Raw genomic sequence first — 17,879 nt, 5'->3', positions numbered from 1 at the left:
TTAGTTTGTTTAGTATAATATGTTTATTGAATCTCACAATACAATAGTTAATTCTAATAATGAAGTGACGTATTCACAATAAATAACGATAACAATACTTATAAAATAAAATTTACAATAATAACAGGCAACAGCGCTTAGATGTAAGAGTTTAGAGTTAAGGTGAAGCGATTACTGGTAACTTACGAATTTTAGAAGAAACAGTATGTATGTATAAATTGAAATAAAAAAAAGATTTTTATATAATTAATAATTTTACACGCAGCCGCAATTACGACAGTAAATTACCAAAGTATTTCTGATGTTACTTTTTTTTACTAAAAAATCTAATTAAGATTACTTACTAATAATTATAATAATCAATGCATCATGGTTTGCGAATTCAGCTTTTCTTGTGTACAGTTTTACTGCAGTAAGCGTTCTTACTTTTAAGCGTTTAGTGTAATGTGAACTTTTATTTGTAATTAGGTCCACTTTACTTTGGAAAAAATTAAGACATAAATCTTAATCCAAATTTATAAATATGACCATAAGGATTTTGGGAAATCAATAACTTATTTTGTTATCAATATTTAAGTATATATTAATAATATAATATTGTTCTTATGTACATACTTGTTAAATATTTTTTATATTAATTATCTCTGAGTGTGTTACCTACTGCAAAGTAGACGAAGTTACCAGTACTCGTAATGAAGTGTGTAATAGTTAAAACTATTAAAATATTTTATAAGTAAGTACGCAACAAATATATTCATAACAACTTAGGTATTATTAGCATAACAGGTAGATATACACAGCGCCGGACCGAGGTAAATTTTAGGATGGAGCGAGATCCAATTATGGCGCCTTTCCTGTTTGCTCCTAACATTATATACTAGGGACGTTTGAAAAGTTCGTAGCCTAACGTATATCGGGATGTCATACATTTTTAACCGACTTCAAAAAAGGAGGAGGTTTCTCAATTCGACCGTTCGATTTCGATTCGATTCAAGCCGTTTAAATCATAAAGATTTTAACTGGATTTTCAGACACTTCTTTCAGATACGGCTTTAATTAACACAGCACTAACTTGGTACCGCCTTCAAACTGATCAGAAGATAGCACATACGATGTTATGTTTCGCTTTTAATTTAATGGAAACTTTTTTATGATATAGTAGTATATTATAAAGTGCGCGGTCGAAGGCCTCGCGTTTTTTGCGCTTGGGTAAAATGCCCAGCCATAGTCACAGTCAGAAGCCCTATTACAAACCCCTGGCCGAAGGCTGGTGTAAAATAAAGTTCGCGGCCAAAGGCCTCGCGTTTTTTGCTATATATCCGATCTTAATGAAACAAAGCCTATCTGTTGCCCTGGACTATGCTTACTCTATTTGTGAAATCCGCATCAAAATCCGTTCAGTAGAACCAGAGAATAGCGCGAACATACAGACAGAAGGACAGACAGACAGACAGACAGACAGACAGACAGACAAGAAAATTAAAAAAAATGTTTTCGTATTCAATTGCTCATTTCTAATTGCCCTAACTTGATTTTAGTTAAACTTGGGCAAAGTATAGACACTCGATTTCTACTCTTTTATTATAGTATAGATAGATAGATAGATTGACTTTTAGGAAGATAGCTGACACTATTGGCATCTCAACAGAAGGCAAACATCACATAATCGCCTTGGCTTCTTTGAGTTGAACAAATACGCGATCGACTGACGAATTTTCGCAACTGCTTGGAGTTGTTTGAGGCAGATACTTTTTTGTATGTTTTGTGACCATGGTTAAAACCTGAGTATATTACTTTAACTCCAGAAACAAAAGTACAGTCTAAAAAGTGGACACGACCAGGATCCAATGTTCCAAAAAGGCAGAAGCGGTTTTGCGTGTTGGAAAAGTAATGGCCTTAGTTTTTTGAGATTCGCGGGATGTAATTACGGCGGATTACTAAAGAAAGGCGTAAATATAAACTCTGCTTAATAGTGAAATCTACTGCGATGTTTCAGAGGACAAATTAAAGAAAAATGGCCGTGATCATTGAGAAGAAAAGTTTTGTTTCATCAGGATAATTTGCGAGTTTCTGCTATGCTTTTAACAAACGTGTGAAACGTTTGTTAAAAGCATAGCAGAAATTCATCAGTATAATTTAGAATTCTTACCTTTCCACCATATTCATATGATCTAGTCTCGTCTCCATCAGACTTTTGACTATTTCCGAATCTAGAAAAAGCACTTATCGAGTTCAAAATTTTTATGAAAGTGGTCTATGCATTTTCTAAGAGTTTAAAGAACAAAAATAGCTGGTATAGAAATGTTTCCAGGCCAACAAAATAAGTGTATTGAGCTCTAAATAAAGTTGAAAAATAAATTACCTAAAAAATTATAGCTTTGTAGTTTCCTGGTTTACTTAGGCTACGAACTTATGGAACGCGAAGATTTTGACCATACTCAGGCCAATTGAAAATCAGGCAAAATACCGTCTCTCGATCACGTAGTGCCCGGGTACAATCATCACCCTAGCGCCCCCTAGTACCTATAGAACCTGCGCGGCGAGTGGCACTTGGGCGCTCCTGAGATCGCGGCACCCGGGTGTAACGCACCCCATGCGCTACAGGTAAAGACTCTAGCTCACGTAGCGCCCGGGTGCAATCATCACCGTAGCGCCCCCTAGTACCTATAGAACCCGCGCGGCGAGTGGCGCTTGGACGCCCCTGAGATCGCGACATCCGGGTGTAACGCACCCCCTGTACTATAAGTAAAGACTCTCTAGCTCACGCAGCGCCCGGGTGCAATCATCAACCTAGCGCTCTCTATTACCTGTATATACCCGGGTTAAAATCAACGCACTCCCTGCACCATAGGTAAAGAAAGACGCCTCTATTAAAAGTAAATTCGCGCACGTCGCGTTCATCTCTTCGCTTTAAATATAGACGATCGAAAGGAAATAAATTTCTTTTCGATCTTGTCTTTACCATTTCGGCGCCCCCTAGGATTTGGCGCCTGGAGCGACCGCTCCGTTCGCCGTATGGACGGTCCGGCCCTGGATATACAGGATGCTCGGGAGTATCTCCTCTAACTTCAAGTTATTGACGAGTCCACATAGACTCGTAGGAGCCGAACTGTATAAAAAAACTGTGAGACGACGACATAGTTGCAACTGGCACTCCGCAATTCACTAATTAGCTACTTCGTGATATTTATCAATGAATAAGTGTTATTACGTCATTATTATAAGGATGCGTATTTACAAAAAAATAAATATTATTTCCTCGGAAAATATTCATTTGTTCCTTGGACATATTTAATTAATATTTTCGTTTATAGTTATGGGAAATACTACTGAGCATTCTGTATATTTGACAATGCTTAGTATAATATATTAAGGACGTGAAATTAGAAGGAAGGAAGGAAGATTAGTTATGTAGGTATTATAGAATTTTTATTCTTAAATTATTTTTAGACAAAGATATTTTATACTATTAAAAATGACACTAGTGCACTGGTGCACTAGTTTTGTAGGGATGTTACATATCTAATAGTATAAAATATCGATGCATTTAAAGCAAAACTATTTTTTGTTAAAGAACTTTGCAAATTATTCGTGATTTAGTAAATAATCTTGATGAAAAAAAATGGCAAAGACGGTCACTCACCTGTTAGATTTTGTATAGCATTATATTTTAAGAATTAGTTGGTTTTGCAACATTTTTTTGATAAAATATTAAAATATGTTTTTTATTTCTATACTGATTGATTTTTTAGAGGGTTGATTCTTTATCAGTGACGTAACTACTCATATGTTGGCAGGACTGGCAATAAGCCTCGGGCTTCTAGCTCAACGGGGTCCCTGACCCTTTATGGGTCGTAAGCTCAACATTAAAAAAATATTCCACATGACCAATTTTCTAGGGTCTCATCTAAAGATGCACACGGGCTTTAGATATAATCCATAGACACTGTTCTTACATATAGCTCCTTCAAACTATACCTTTTATACAATGATCCCGCGTACTCTAACTCCTAGTAAAAAAGCCAGTTCGTAGAGGCTGTAAGACAAGTTGAAGCAGTTCAAAATTCAAGTAACGACAGTTTAAACTGAGAAAGAAGTGGTAGCAGAAAAATATATCGTATTTAAAACTTTTTATATATAATTAATAAAGATTTTTATTTTCAGCTATCTAACGGCCGACTTCCTCCACTTCTCCGTTGGCCCTAAACGTAACATAACTACGCACTAAATAAGCGCAAAAATCTAACTTTAACATGAAAGACGATTCATTTTTATTAATCTTATTTATTACTTAATCTAATCACTATTAAGAACATTACGAGAAACATCGACGCTTTGGCACTTAGGTCTTTCTCACTTTGTATTTATCTTAAATTATTCAATATTTAAACATATTAAAAAAAAACATGGTTTAAATACTGAGATGTAAAAACTTCTGGAGGTAATAGCCCATATCACGCATAAAAACGGACGCAAGTAACTTTTAAAAAGAATTTATTTTTAACTCTTTTATTATTAGAACTAGGTGACAGATTGAACGATACAGTGTGGTATCTAGATATAATAACATCTCATTGGGTTTACGATCCTTATCCCTTAAACGTCATAAATACATTGCGATATTGTGTATATTATAAATACTTTGGATTTTGCAAATTTCCGCGTGTCTTTGTAGGCAGGATATTTGATTTTCAATTGGAATTTATTCTTATCAGGTGTATTCGGCGTTTAAGGATTAAAGACCATTATTTACATTAAAAGTGACATAAATAATAAAAATAAAACAGGTGAACAATTTTAAAAATATATGATATTATATTATAAAATATTGTGTAAATTGGTGTTATAGGTAACAATATTGCATTTCACTTGGGGATTTTTTCTAAATTTTGCAGAAAATTTTAGAAATCTATTATGTTAAAAAATAGTGACTACAGAAGAACAGTTTATATTAATAAAAGAGGTACTTTCACTATTATTTATTGCTATTAAAGTTATTTTCGCCTTAAAATTCACGATTGGAACATGACTAGAATAATTAAAGCACTAAATTCAAATCGAATTATTATTTTAAAATTTTATTAAATATGAATTTAAAATATTTTAAATCTATTGGTCTTTACTAAGTTTTAATTTTATATTCTAGAAATACCTAGCGATTAAATGGCGTGACATGCAAAAATTTTAATTACGAAAATGAGCAATTTTCAACAATTCGATATACAGGGTGATTCGGTCTTTAGTGCGGATATTTTTTTTCGTGGTTCTGTATCATTAATAGAATATAAATCTACAAACAGTTCGATACATTTAATGTAATTTTTTTTTTAATTTATGTCTCTAAAATAACAAAATAATGTACATATTATTACTAAACAAGATATATTCAGCTTAAAAGTGATCTGGTGACGTCCTTTAGGTATCAAACGAAAATAAAATAAACGCACAATAGGGTGACCCTAAAATTCTGTTCAAAAGTAAATAACTTTAGCTAACGATAATTTTGTTATTTTTGAGTTAAAAAAAAAAAGAAAAAATACGTGATCATTAAATTTTGTTTATGTACAAAATATAAAAATATCCGCACTAAAAAAATTTTCTTCCTGTATAATACGAGTATGTACATTATTTTTACCATGATAGTTATTATATTTATGACTAATACAGTGATTTATATTATGATTGAGTGTTAAGCTGTTGATAATTTTAATAATGGAATAATTGACATAAAATGTTTAGTTGGTTTCCAATAGAGTTACATTTAACAACGTATTACGTGTTACGTTTTTCATTGTACTCGTACCTGACTATCAGAAAAACGGCGATTGCTCAATTTTTTTTAAAATATTTCTGGAGCAAATTACGCAAGTTTACCAAACCAAATATAGGCGTCTAATAGTTTTTAGTCTCTGAAAATTGAATTAAATTTTTGGTTAGATAGTGAACTGTGAGTTTTGGAAGTTTCTAATGAATTGCCTTTAATGCACAATGCATGCATTTTTTTACAAAACATTCTGTTTACTCCATGAATGTGATGTTTTTTTTTCGCCCCAATAGAATAGTGCAAGGTAAAGCTAAATAATTTACTTAGATTCTAGGATATATCTACATTAGAAGGGTCCTTTTTCTAATGTTGTCTACAATATTTATAAATTTCACAATGTACAATTATGTATTTTTTTTCATTATTAATAAGTAATAATAACACTTTACCGCCACTGCCCCCGATTTATTTCTGAAACAGCGCTTTTTGTAAGAACATATGAAAAAATTACATTAAATACATAATATGTTATATTACCTAATTAGGTAGCAGTGGCGAACGATGAAATTTAGATAAAGGTATGCCTTCCGGTCCGGTCTCATATGTCCAGACATATGTCATATGTACGACAGTGAATATGCATAAATTTTTAAAGGTAACCCGGCGAAAATCGGCTTGCATGAACTCTTCGCCACTGCTAGGTATTTATATATAACTACCTAGTTTGGTAGTTACATATAAGTAAATTATACAGATTGTGCAACTAAAATGTTAAAGGAAATCTTGCCATAGTTTTCGTCACATTACAAGTCAGCACTCGTACTTTTTAAGCACTTTCATTTTACTGTTATGATGCGATTATCATTCCCTCAACCAGCTTCAGATGCTCACATAAATCATTCCTTATTACTTTTGGGAGTTGAATAACAAAAGAGGAGCGATTTTGCCTTTGATCGCATGGACGTGAGTTATCGAGACAGTTACTTAAACGATCGGCATCTTTCAAAGAATCACTCTCACAGCTTACTGTTGAAAGTAGTAAGTATTTACATGCGCTTTGAGAGTCAATTGTTTTCTACAAACAGACAAACCATACTAAGATATTATTTGGATTCCGAATATTTACTTTATTTACCTACAATTAGTGTTGATGCGATTATGGGGAAAAATATATTGTATAAACAATAATTTTGAAAATAATTATTTAAATCCATATTAGTATTTATGGGTTTTTACTAGGTACTTAATTTTGAATCACTTACTACGAAAACTATTAGGTACAACAGTTTCTTAATAACCTATCACAATACGTTAATCAACACGTGGATAAGATAATCTATCAATCTTTGTTTAGAGATAATCATATTTTTATTATCATACGCAATCGCTTTTTAATCATTGTACTACTTGGTGGTGGCAGACTTCAGTCGTGGCCCGTTAAACGGCAAAGACGTACCGCCAAGCGATTTAGCGTTCCGGTATGTATGTGTAGAAACGGGATTTCGGTTCATCCTACTCCTAACAAGTTAGCCCGCATCCATTTTAGATTGCATCATCAGTTACCATCAGGTGAGATTGTAGTCAAGGGCCAACTTGTAAGAAATAATAAAAAAAATAGAAAATAATGTATTGTGTCACCGTCATATTGTAAATACCGTTAAATTATAATCTATCTGCTTACAAATTAGGTGTTATTATTCGGTAGATAGTAAGCATTTTCTTTAGTGTTTTCTTTGTACGTTCATAAATAAAAAAAGAAAAAATACCAAACCTAACCCAACCATTGATTTCTGAGCCACTTTCGGTTCTTAGTAGTATGTATGGAGTTCAAAATCTCGTGAGATAGATTATAAAGTAACGGTATTTACAATTTTACGGTGACATAATAGGTAGAGGTACATAGCAATAACATATGTATGTTATCTACTATATAAAAATAAGTCGGGTTTTCCTTCCTGACGCTATAACTCCAGAACGCACGAACCGATTTCCACGGTTTTGCATTCGTTGGAAAGGTCTCGGGCTCCGTGAGGTTTATAGCAAAGAAAATTCAGGAAAAGGTAGGGGTAGGATAGGGGTAGAGGTAGGGTAGGGTAGGGGTAGGGTAGGGTAGGAGTAGAGTTGGGTAGGAGTAGTTGAAAGTTTACATCGAGTTCCACGCGGACGAAGTCGCGGGCGTCCGCTAGTTACAATTATAATTATCGTCGTTAAGCAATAACATACGTATGCTATTATTGTTGTTAATTGTAGTGGGATAACTAAAATTCCCGAATTAATTTAGAATTCATATATCCTTTTCTTTATTGACAACTATACTAGGAATGCTAAAACAAGCTAAGTAACGTCCTTTCTTCCAAGGACGTGGTCCCTTACTTTTAAGTTCCACTTACCGTCTGAAATCCCGGCATCTCTCATAAATGACATTTTAAGCCTTAGCTTAGGTTGAAAATAGGGTACTAGGTACTATTTATACTATACATAATGATCTCAAACTATCTATGTCAACAACTTAAGAACTAAGATCACAAAACGCATTAACTATATTACGAGTTTAGAGGGCTACTATATCAATTCCTTTATTAATCACTAAATGAATATAATTAATTATGATGTGACAAGAAGGAATATTCTAGAACCTCGAGATACTTTGCAGTTTTCCGCTAAGCAAAATTTGCCACTGCGAAATTTTGCAAAGTACCTAACTAGGTACTCTTACATATTATTATGATAATAATTTATGTAAGTGAACAACTTAAATTGCGGTTATCTTATGTGCACCATGCACTTAATTTAAATTAGACTTTAGTTTAGTAAAGTAAGTACCTATATTAAAAAAAATATACGAATTTTACTTGAAGCAAATTCTTCATTTATAATACTGATAAGGATACTGTTAAGGATTTTACAAGTAACTGGAAACTTATTTACATCACCTGAACAATCGTATTGGTATGGTTAATTTGTGTTAAAGCGAAAATTATTGCATACAATAACTATTCATTGATTAATATAGAAAAAAACATCATTACTTTTTATATCCTACCTAATCTATATGATTCTAATGTCAACGACATTAAACAGGGTGCTGGGGAGTTTTTTCCATAACTTCAAGGTGACGAGTCCACCTATAGGAGCCGAATTCTTTTTTATGTTATCATACAAAGTAATTTAAAAGATTCCGACTATTCATGTAACAAACGCCTTTATCTATATCGTATAAGGGACACATTTTAAGATCTATTTACAAAAGAAATATTATTTTCTCCGAAAATATTAGTTTTAGAATACATGTTCTTTTACCTTTTTGAATTAATTTTCGGTAAAGAATATAACCCCAGAGTTATGGGGAATACTTCCCAGCACCCTGTATATAATAAGCAGGTATGTCGATCGCCAATGCATTTTAGGTGACACATTAACTTGTGCGCTTACCGTCTTAATATTTGTGCCAGATGATACGAGAAAATAAAAAGTTAATAAATTGATAGAAATTACTTAGTAGAAACTTGATAACGATCAATTTGTACAAGAAATTATGTATTACAATTATTATGATGTAAAATTCTATCTTATTAGTAATGAATACGTCGTTTATTTAAGAAAAAGCGCTGTTCGAAAAATGTCTTTATATTTTCTCTCCTGAATACTAAAAATCATCTGAGATTCCTTTGAGATACTTTTTAATTGACGTGTATTCGGCGTCTATTGAGAAAACGTCAAATACCAGGTGAATTTTCAAGGTATCTTTGACAAATTACTTACTTTTTAGTATTCGGTCGAGACGATGGCCTGTAGCCATATGGCACGTCGATTCTCTTTCTACAAACGCTAACGCTTCTAAAAATGAAAAATCTATGGGAATGACATAATCGACAGGTCACGTAATCAAATTGTCGATCGAATCTGTCATTATCATACATTTTGTTAGTTTTCGAACCGTTAGCGTTTGTAGAAAGAGAATCGACGTGCCACATGGCTAGAGGTCCATTATAGAACCAGAGCTGCAACAGCTACACATACCTCATTTTATGAAGGCTGTAAATTTGTCAGTCTATGATCCTATTATAAAAATATTCATTAACTAATTTATTAATTTAAGGTAACTTAAAGTTACGAGGGTTCCGCGCGCTTTGGAGAAGAGCCCACAACAAACTCAGCCTGACTTTTTTATTTGTTTATCACCATTTAACAATATTTACTAGCCAGTCATAAAGTGCAGTAATTTCCAAGCATTTTTATCGTTCAGGTTTAAATTATTAACATAGGCTGACAAAACATTTTGCCTTCATAAAATGTGCGTCTATAGCAGGCTCATAGTCCGTTACAATCGCATAAAATCTCTTATTCTTTAATACCTATGTATCACATACGTAACTGATGTGTAACAGTCCATTTGGCAGTAAATTATTGAATGGGATATGGAAAACATTGTACTACAGATTTTGTCTTATATTTTTTTTTTGTTTGCGTCTACTTCTCTGCAATTACCTGGAAAGATTTAATTGAATTAACAATAAAATATGCACATAAATATAAAAGTTCCTTATAGACTGCGGAACCCTAAAAAAGAGCATCCGATCTTACAAATAAATAGTTTGAAGTTTGCATGGGACCTTAATGCACGCCATTGACGATCAAATATTCTAACGTTTCTGTTTCGTGTATTGGTCGCTGCGTGCATGCCGGCTCGACTTATGAAACGTCTTCGCTGCCGTTTGCGCTGCAGAAACGTGAGAATAATTGACCGTCAATGGTTGACTTAAGTTAGTATTTGAAAAAAATATGAGTGATAAGTGTACCAGGCTACTAACCAAGAGTACAACTCCTCATCCCTCCACGAGTCTCAGTCGAGGTTGCCACCATTCCGTAAGCCGGCCTTCGTCTCCGGCGGGACCTGCTTCTTGAAGCAGTCGTCCAGGAACGAGGACATGGTGCGGTACAGGTGACGCCGGACACCCTCCAGGCTATGGTCCTCGTCTGGGTAGATCTGGTCACAGTTAATTTAGAGTCAAACCTCAATAGATCAGCGGTAAAGGGGTCGGAATAATACTCCAGAGGTGGTTCGATCATAAAGAAGCTTAACTTCAAATTCATAACACAGACGCACACACCGACTCACACACACACACTCTTACGCTCATTCACTTACATTCAAGTTGCGAATTTTTAATTTTTAATTAAATTTTTAAATAAATTTTGTACTATTTTTCTTATATGTGATTAACTTAATAATATTTTTTTATTCACAATCATTTACTTTAAAAATCATTTTTCATTTTCACGTCTTGTTATACCTACTTTATATTGTAACTTTCTTTGTAACTGTATGTGGCCTTATTATTGTTTATTTTATATTTTTTTACACATTACACATTTTGTTAAAAACGCTGTTACTTACAAATAAATAAATAAATAACCAAAATTTCCTGCATTTTCCACCTTCTTGAAAAAATATTTAAATCCAGTTTTTTGACAATAACTCCGTTCTCAGTTGAGTTACGAAAATATAGATGCAATACTTTGTTGCTCTTTGTACGCGCTATAATAAGGTTTCTTACATTTTTTACCTATCATTTATAGTTATTGTGAGTAAGCTTCTAAGCTACTTTATGCTCTCGACACGTCACATCCAAAATTTAAACTTGTAAATAAATGCCTTCACGATTCATATTGCTTCATTCCTAAAGAATATAGAATATTACCTTGACTAATGTAGAAGAAGCTGAGTGGAAAGAAGTTTAGTCGAATTAAAATTGTCGATTACAAAACGAACCTGCAACCTAAACGTGCTCCCCTGGTCAGCCAGAGCTCTCGCCAGCGCCATGGTCTGTTGCATATGCACGTTGTCATCAGCTGTGCCGTGCACCAGGAGTAACATCTTGTCGTGCAGCGCGGAGACTTGCTTGGTGACGTCAGCGTCAGCGTAGCCCCGGTAGTTACCCGTCGCGTTCGGGAAGCCCATGTACCGCTCTGCGTAGGCTGATGCTGTAGGGAGAGATGTATCAGAACTCTCATTAGTAGCCTACTATTAAATGGCACTACAGGGTCAGGCTTCGTCTCTTATGGGACCTCCTCCATTTTTGGATTAGGATCTGATCCCGCTGTTCGAATACGGGTTGGCGAATATTTAAACATCTCTTATATGTTAACCTAATACCGTAAAACTTTTTGTTATCCGTTCACTTAAACCAATGTTGGTTATCTGTAGTTCCATGTACCGCATGCAATCGCTTGCAAACAATGTCCGAAACCGTATAGTGCACCGTATCTTTAGTGACTAAATTAGTAGTATTAAAACTTCACGATGTACTGCACAAAAGCATCTCTATATGCAGTCGCAGCGGCACTGAGCAGCGCATGAATCTTGTCAGGGAATAGGTGGTGAAAAGTTAGGAAGGTGCTGTGAAGTTGGTAGTGTAGAGCGTCGCTAAAATAGAAATTAACGCGAACAAATTCTTCCGTGAGTTAAATGCTCATAACGCGTCTTCTCACTACTCACCATAATACCGCCAACGCACTATAGGCGTGATGGATATACCGCAGTGGAAGACGCTAGGCGGGCTAACGCTGGCCAGCGCTAGAGCGGCCAGGAATCCACCGTGGGCTCTCCCCCACACCGCCACTCGCCGGGAGTCGATGAAGTGCAGGGAGTCGCGGAGGTACCTGGTAGAGAATCAGCGTCATCAAGATACCTACCTACTACTACGATTACCTACTAGGATTTTGTAAATTGATACTGAAAAAGAAAATCCGGTTGAGTGCATGAAGGGTTCCGTACCGTTATCTATAAAAACACACGTTTCTTGTGAGCCTCCTTAAATTATTTGTTTTATTCTGTTTTGTAGTAATATTTCGATTTTAAGGGATAATCTCAGAATACTACGAACAATGGGGTCTTAGTAATAGGGTTTCGTTTTACACTTTGGGCACAAAACCCTAACATCAGCTGAATGTGATGTAATTTTTGATGGGAATGACCGATCGTTGGCATTATCACACTTAAAAATCAGGTGGGCTTTAGACAGTTTTCTATTTCGGTAATATGAAAAATTCTCACTAAGACTATACCTACCTAAAGGTCAAAATACTGTATACAAATAGTCTGTTTATCTATATGTTACCTTTTCACGACCAAGCCGTTGAACTGATTTAGGCGAATTATGGTATAGACATAAATTGAACCTTGGAGAAGTAAATCGGAAACCGCATAAATCCGCATGAATGGATAGGCTACCTTTTATCCCGCATAAATCCATGGTTCCCATGGGATTTGTGAAGAGCAGAATTTCTTGCGAGTTGCGGGCTTCCGCTATTATAAAATAATAATAACTATCCATTAACCATGTTGAGTAATGTATAAAACATTAAAAATATTTTCCTGGCTGCTTTAGTTTATCGATAATCATCACTGTTCGAAGGCTTCGAGGTATACGATTATAGGAACGAGTAGGTATTCTAAAAACTATTATTAATTCAGTTCACTGTCTTGCATGCAACTTTGATATTCATTCGTAGAAAGGCTGCCATACCATAGCGTGTTTCTATCGGGTAGATTCTCTACCTTTAAATAATTCTCCTTGTCCGGCAATTGAAGCCTCAATTACTTTAAGAAGTAAACCTTATGACCTATTATAGTTAAAGTAATATGTCAGTGCTGAAGACAGTAGATATCTATTTCCTTCGGCATACGCCGTTCATTAAATAAACAGATTTGGACCTTTGTTATCTGCTACCTCCGAAAGCACAAATCACAAAACACTATAGACAATAGTTAATTTCCAATTCTGTATTCAGATAGGCTAGATTGTAATTAAGTACTACCCCCCTTTCACATGTAGTTTTGGTATAAAAAAAACAAGAACATATTCTATCCTTATAAGACTTAATTAGCAACTTCTAAGTTAACTGGTTGGTCAGCTATTCCCGCCCCGCCGCGCCCCGCGCGTCTACTGACGTCAGTATAGCTCCAGCACCGACGGCTAGCGAGTCCCAGTCCAACGACCATTGCTCTGTCACTAGCTGTATCCCTGGTATTCCATGATTTTGTCACTTACTACCTCCCACAGCTACTATGACCCAAACTCTATTCTACTGTACTTACTTTCTTACTAATCTTAGATTCGAGGCCTATAATCATTGACGTTTTTAATAGTCCTTCCACACTCCTACATGCTAATAAATAAAAATATTGTCCTATAATAAGACTCACTCAGCAACTTCTAACTGGTCGGCCAACTCAACAGTCCCCAGTCTTCTGTGCAATGTATGATGGGCGGCTAACCCTCGCCCGCCAGCGCCTCGCGCGTCAACTGAGGCTAATATCGCTCCAGCACCGGCAGCTAGCGAGCCCCAGTCCAACGACCATTGCTCTGTCACCAGCTGGGTCCCTGGTGCTCCATGCCTGTGCCAATAATAAATATATAGGATGACATGACTTGACTATGACTGACTGACTGCCAACGATGGACGATGGTCTATATTTGACCCTTATAGAGCAAATTACTTGATAAAATTTATTACTTAATGACTGGCTAAATGTATGCAAAGCCTTATTGAAAAAAAAACTTATGTTAAATAGCAAAGTGTGGGGCAAAAACAAAATCGTAGCATATGTTCTACGCGAAAATATTTTCGTTTGTAACGCAAAATCGAGCTCGGTGGCTTTTATTTCCTTTAAGTGACTAAGTTAGCAAAAAGTCCAGATAGTTGGAAATCGACAGGAATACTAGAAGATGTGCAAGTATCGTGATGACCTCTGCCTCCGATTCCGGAGGGTGTGGGTTCGAATCCTGTCCGGGGCATGCACATCCAACTTTTCAGTTGTGTGCATTTTAAGAAATTAAATATCACGTGTCTCAATCGGTGAAGGAAAACATCATGAGGAAACCTGCATACCAGAGAATTATCTTAATTCTCTGTGTGTGTGAAGTCTGCCAATTCGCATTGGGCCAGCGTGGTGGACTATTGGCCTTACCCCTTTCATTCTGAGAGGAGACTCAAGCTCAGCAGTGAGCCGAATATAGGTTGATGACGACGTGCAAGTTTATTCTAGAAGCATGGGCCTCTAACTGTTTCTACGCGGCATTATACCGGTTGGCGAAAGAAAGAGCTGGGCATGATGGTGAAACGACTAGCTGCAATACTAACACTTTCATAACTAGCGGGTACTTGGTGACCTCATCTTCCCTCAAGCCCGGCGGCAGCAAGAGGCGCACTCTGGCAGTGTTGCCACTGGACAGTTGCACGGAGAACGTGCGCGGCGTCGGCATAGCTACTGCCGACAGCTTCTCCTGCGTAAAACAAACTAAACAATTACATTTTCTATATTAGATACTAGCACGCCCCACAATTTCAACCGCGTTGAAAACCTTCACAACTTCAACCGCGTTTCGAAAGTGCTTGTAAACAAAGTCCAATTTAAATATAACCGTTTTCCCCCCAAAGGGCAGAAAACGATTATTTAGGTTTCAGCCGAAGCTTGATCCAGTTACGAGATTACCCTCCAAATTTTGCCCGTTTGCAGTGTTCCTACCCTACATTTCATTGGGTAAATGAGGTTTTGACATAACATCACGCCGTCATCCGCCGGCATGTCGCTTGACAGTTGTCAATATCAATCAGTACTCTCGTAAGCCGGCAAGGCATGAAATTTTAGTGGATCAAGCTTCGGCTGAAACCTAAATAATCGTTTTCTGCCCTTTGGGGGGAAAACGGTTATATTTAGGTGTTCGAGCCTTCAGCTTGATCCACTTACGAGATGTGTTTATATTCTGCCGGCGATGGCAAGGCGTACTGTGATGACCATTTTTTATGATAGTAAAAGAAATGATAATCATTATACATGTAAATTAATGATCAACGACGTTTAAATTATCAGTATATAAATCAGTATATTATCAGTGATTATCATAGAGACAAAATATTTTTCTCATCTCTGAAGTAATTAACTAGATATCAAATTTAATTGATATTAAAATTATCGTCATTTAATTAATCACAGTTATTAATGTAGATTTCACCCAAAAGTAACACACATATTTTTATTAATTGATATTTTATTTAATGGTAAAAACAAAACCTATACAACCCATATATTCATTTAAATTGGTGTACATATGCTGCACTTAAAGCTGTAAAGTAGTAAAGTAAACCTCAAAACATCTGAGGAACTTCTTCAAGACAGCGTAGATATATTGACTACCTACTTTAAATTTCTATTGTATTTTATTAAATCTGTATTTACAGATGCTTTTAAAATTATATAAGAAAGCTGAAAACGTGCTAATTTCAATAAGCTTCGCAGTTATCCCGAAATGACTGCGAGCAGCTAATTTAATCTTTGTCTTCCGCTAGACATAATAAACAAACCAGATTCATTGACATGTCCAATAATTTCTTTACCCAAATATAACAAATTATTAATATCAGTTTGTACTAATAGATATAGCCCTCTGACTACATAAAGTTAACCAAACCAATGTTTGATCTGTATTTTGTCAGAACCGTACTGTGTATAGTCAAAACATGAACTCTCCACTCAAGATAAAAACAAGGAGTCATGACATGCTACTTAAAATAAGCTATCAGTTGAGTATTTAAATAGACTCATAGGTGACCAACCATGTTAGAGGTTTTGGTTTTAAAATTGGTTTCAATGCTAGTCTAACTTTAGGTTGATCAAGTACCTAGGTCTATCTACTCGATAATTTTTGGGTTTATAAACCTATTTGACTAGATTAGACCCATTTGACTGGATTTCTAAAGATCAATAGTTCTGAGTACGAGTTCTGATTTATTTATTAAGTATTTGCTAAAATGAAGTCCTACCGAAGTAGGATCTAAATGATAACCCATTCCAACATATCCAGGCTTGATTACACGTATTAATTGTGAATTTACGCCAAGCTGTTTCTAAAATATTCTGTCCTCTGTTGCGAAGGACCTTAGTAGTACAGCAAGCACATACAATATGTTACTGAATGTGACCTGTTGGTACTCGCGAAAGAAATGTTAGATTGTTAATTGTAAATGGTTGGCTCTTGGTTCTCTGGTACAATGGAGACCTGGAGAAGAGGAATATCATAAACTTTCTCTCCTATCTGGAGCTACCAGAAGATAGGTTCTCAAGCAGTGATTAAGATGTCTCGAATTTAAGGTACTAGCGTTGAAGATGGAAATAAGCTAGGGGCCACCACAGCCTTTAGTTTAAGTCTTTGCTGAAGACGTCGACGAATGGGCAATACTAGAAAAGCAATCATATTTTAGATTGGTTAGATCACTGCCCTTGCACTGGTAAACAAGTCTACTTCTGGTTTTTCCATCACCTTGAATGTTGTCTGAAGAGCTTCGTAACTTTATAATGTAATCTAGCAATTCTTATAATCGGTATAGACCCGTCTGTAATCCCAGAACAGTACCTGGCTTAGGTACATTTGAAGCTGGTTAGCTAAATCTAGAATTTACTGCTTAATGCAAAGAGGTATAGATTTATAGATTTGTTATCTTCTTGAAATACAATCCATAATATCTCTTTAAGCTTGTGTCAAACATGTTGCCGTTCATTTTAGAAACTGTTTATGAATATTAAGTTTCTTATAGTTCTCGACTGAATCCTACTGCATCTGATGTTATAAAATTTCAAGTAGATGGTCTTCTCTAATACGTATGCAGATATATTGTATAATGTGTACTGAATGAGGCGAGGAGCACGCATAATTTATAAATATTATACACTGCTATAACAGTTGCAAGCCACCATGCCCACCAGCGAAATTTCTTTATGAGTAAGTAGCATTTCTTGACTGTTCTTTTGTACTGTCTTTGGCGACATACAGGCGATTTTCCTATTTGTGTTGACATGAGATTGAATTTTCGATAGTTTATATAGATACCACCCAATATTAGGTAGCTGTATCTACCACCTATATGATGAATACAGGCAGTATGCTTGAATCGTTGTTAAAAAGAATATCATCTATAAGTAAAGTAACTAAGTATAAGTAGGCTGAAATCTGAATTACTTAGCTAAATATATATCCATTAACAAATCTATACAGAGTTATCATTCTACAAAGTAGAAATTTTTCAAAGGTTTAAGAACAGAAACCGTCTATGA

The 17,879-nt window shown here is 35.4% G+C and overlaps 1 protein-coding gene across 2 annotated transcripts in view; it reads right to left on the bottom strand.

Moving 5' to 3' along the window:
* LOC112053394 (dipeptidyl aminopeptidase-like protein 6) overlaps positions 1-17,879 on the bottom strand; it is a 156,871-nt gene continuing 138,992 nt past the window's right edge. For both annotated transcript variants that reach the window (XM_052886322.1, XM_052886325.1), the window contains exons 14-19: positions 14,912-15,054; positions 13,974-14,165; positions 12,264-12,427; positions 11,538-11,749; positions 10,576-10,751; positions 1-10,252 (exon numbers count right to left, since the gene is read on the bottom strand). In XM_052886322.1, the coding sequence (XP_052742282.1) occupies positions 10,608-10,751; positions 11,538-11,749; positions 12,264-12,427; positions 13,974-14,165; positions 14,912-15,054 (855 nt within the window). In that variant the 3' untranslated portion in view covers positions 1-10,252; positions 10,576-10,607. The remainder of the gene's footprint in view (positions 10,253-10,575; positions 10,752-11,537; positions 11,750-12,263; positions 12,428-13,973; positions 14,166-14,911; positions 15,055-17,879) is intronic.

This window comes from Bicyclus anynana, chromosome 2 (assembly GCF_947172395.1).
Source record: "Bicyclus anynana chromosome 2, ilBicAnyn1.1, whole genome shotgun sequence".
NCBI classification, from domain to species: domain Eukaryota; kingdom Metazoa; phylum Arthropoda; class Insecta; order Lepidoptera; family Nymphalidae; genus Bicyclus; species Bicyclus anynana.
This window is presented reverse-complemented; position numbering and strand designations above follow the sequence as displayed.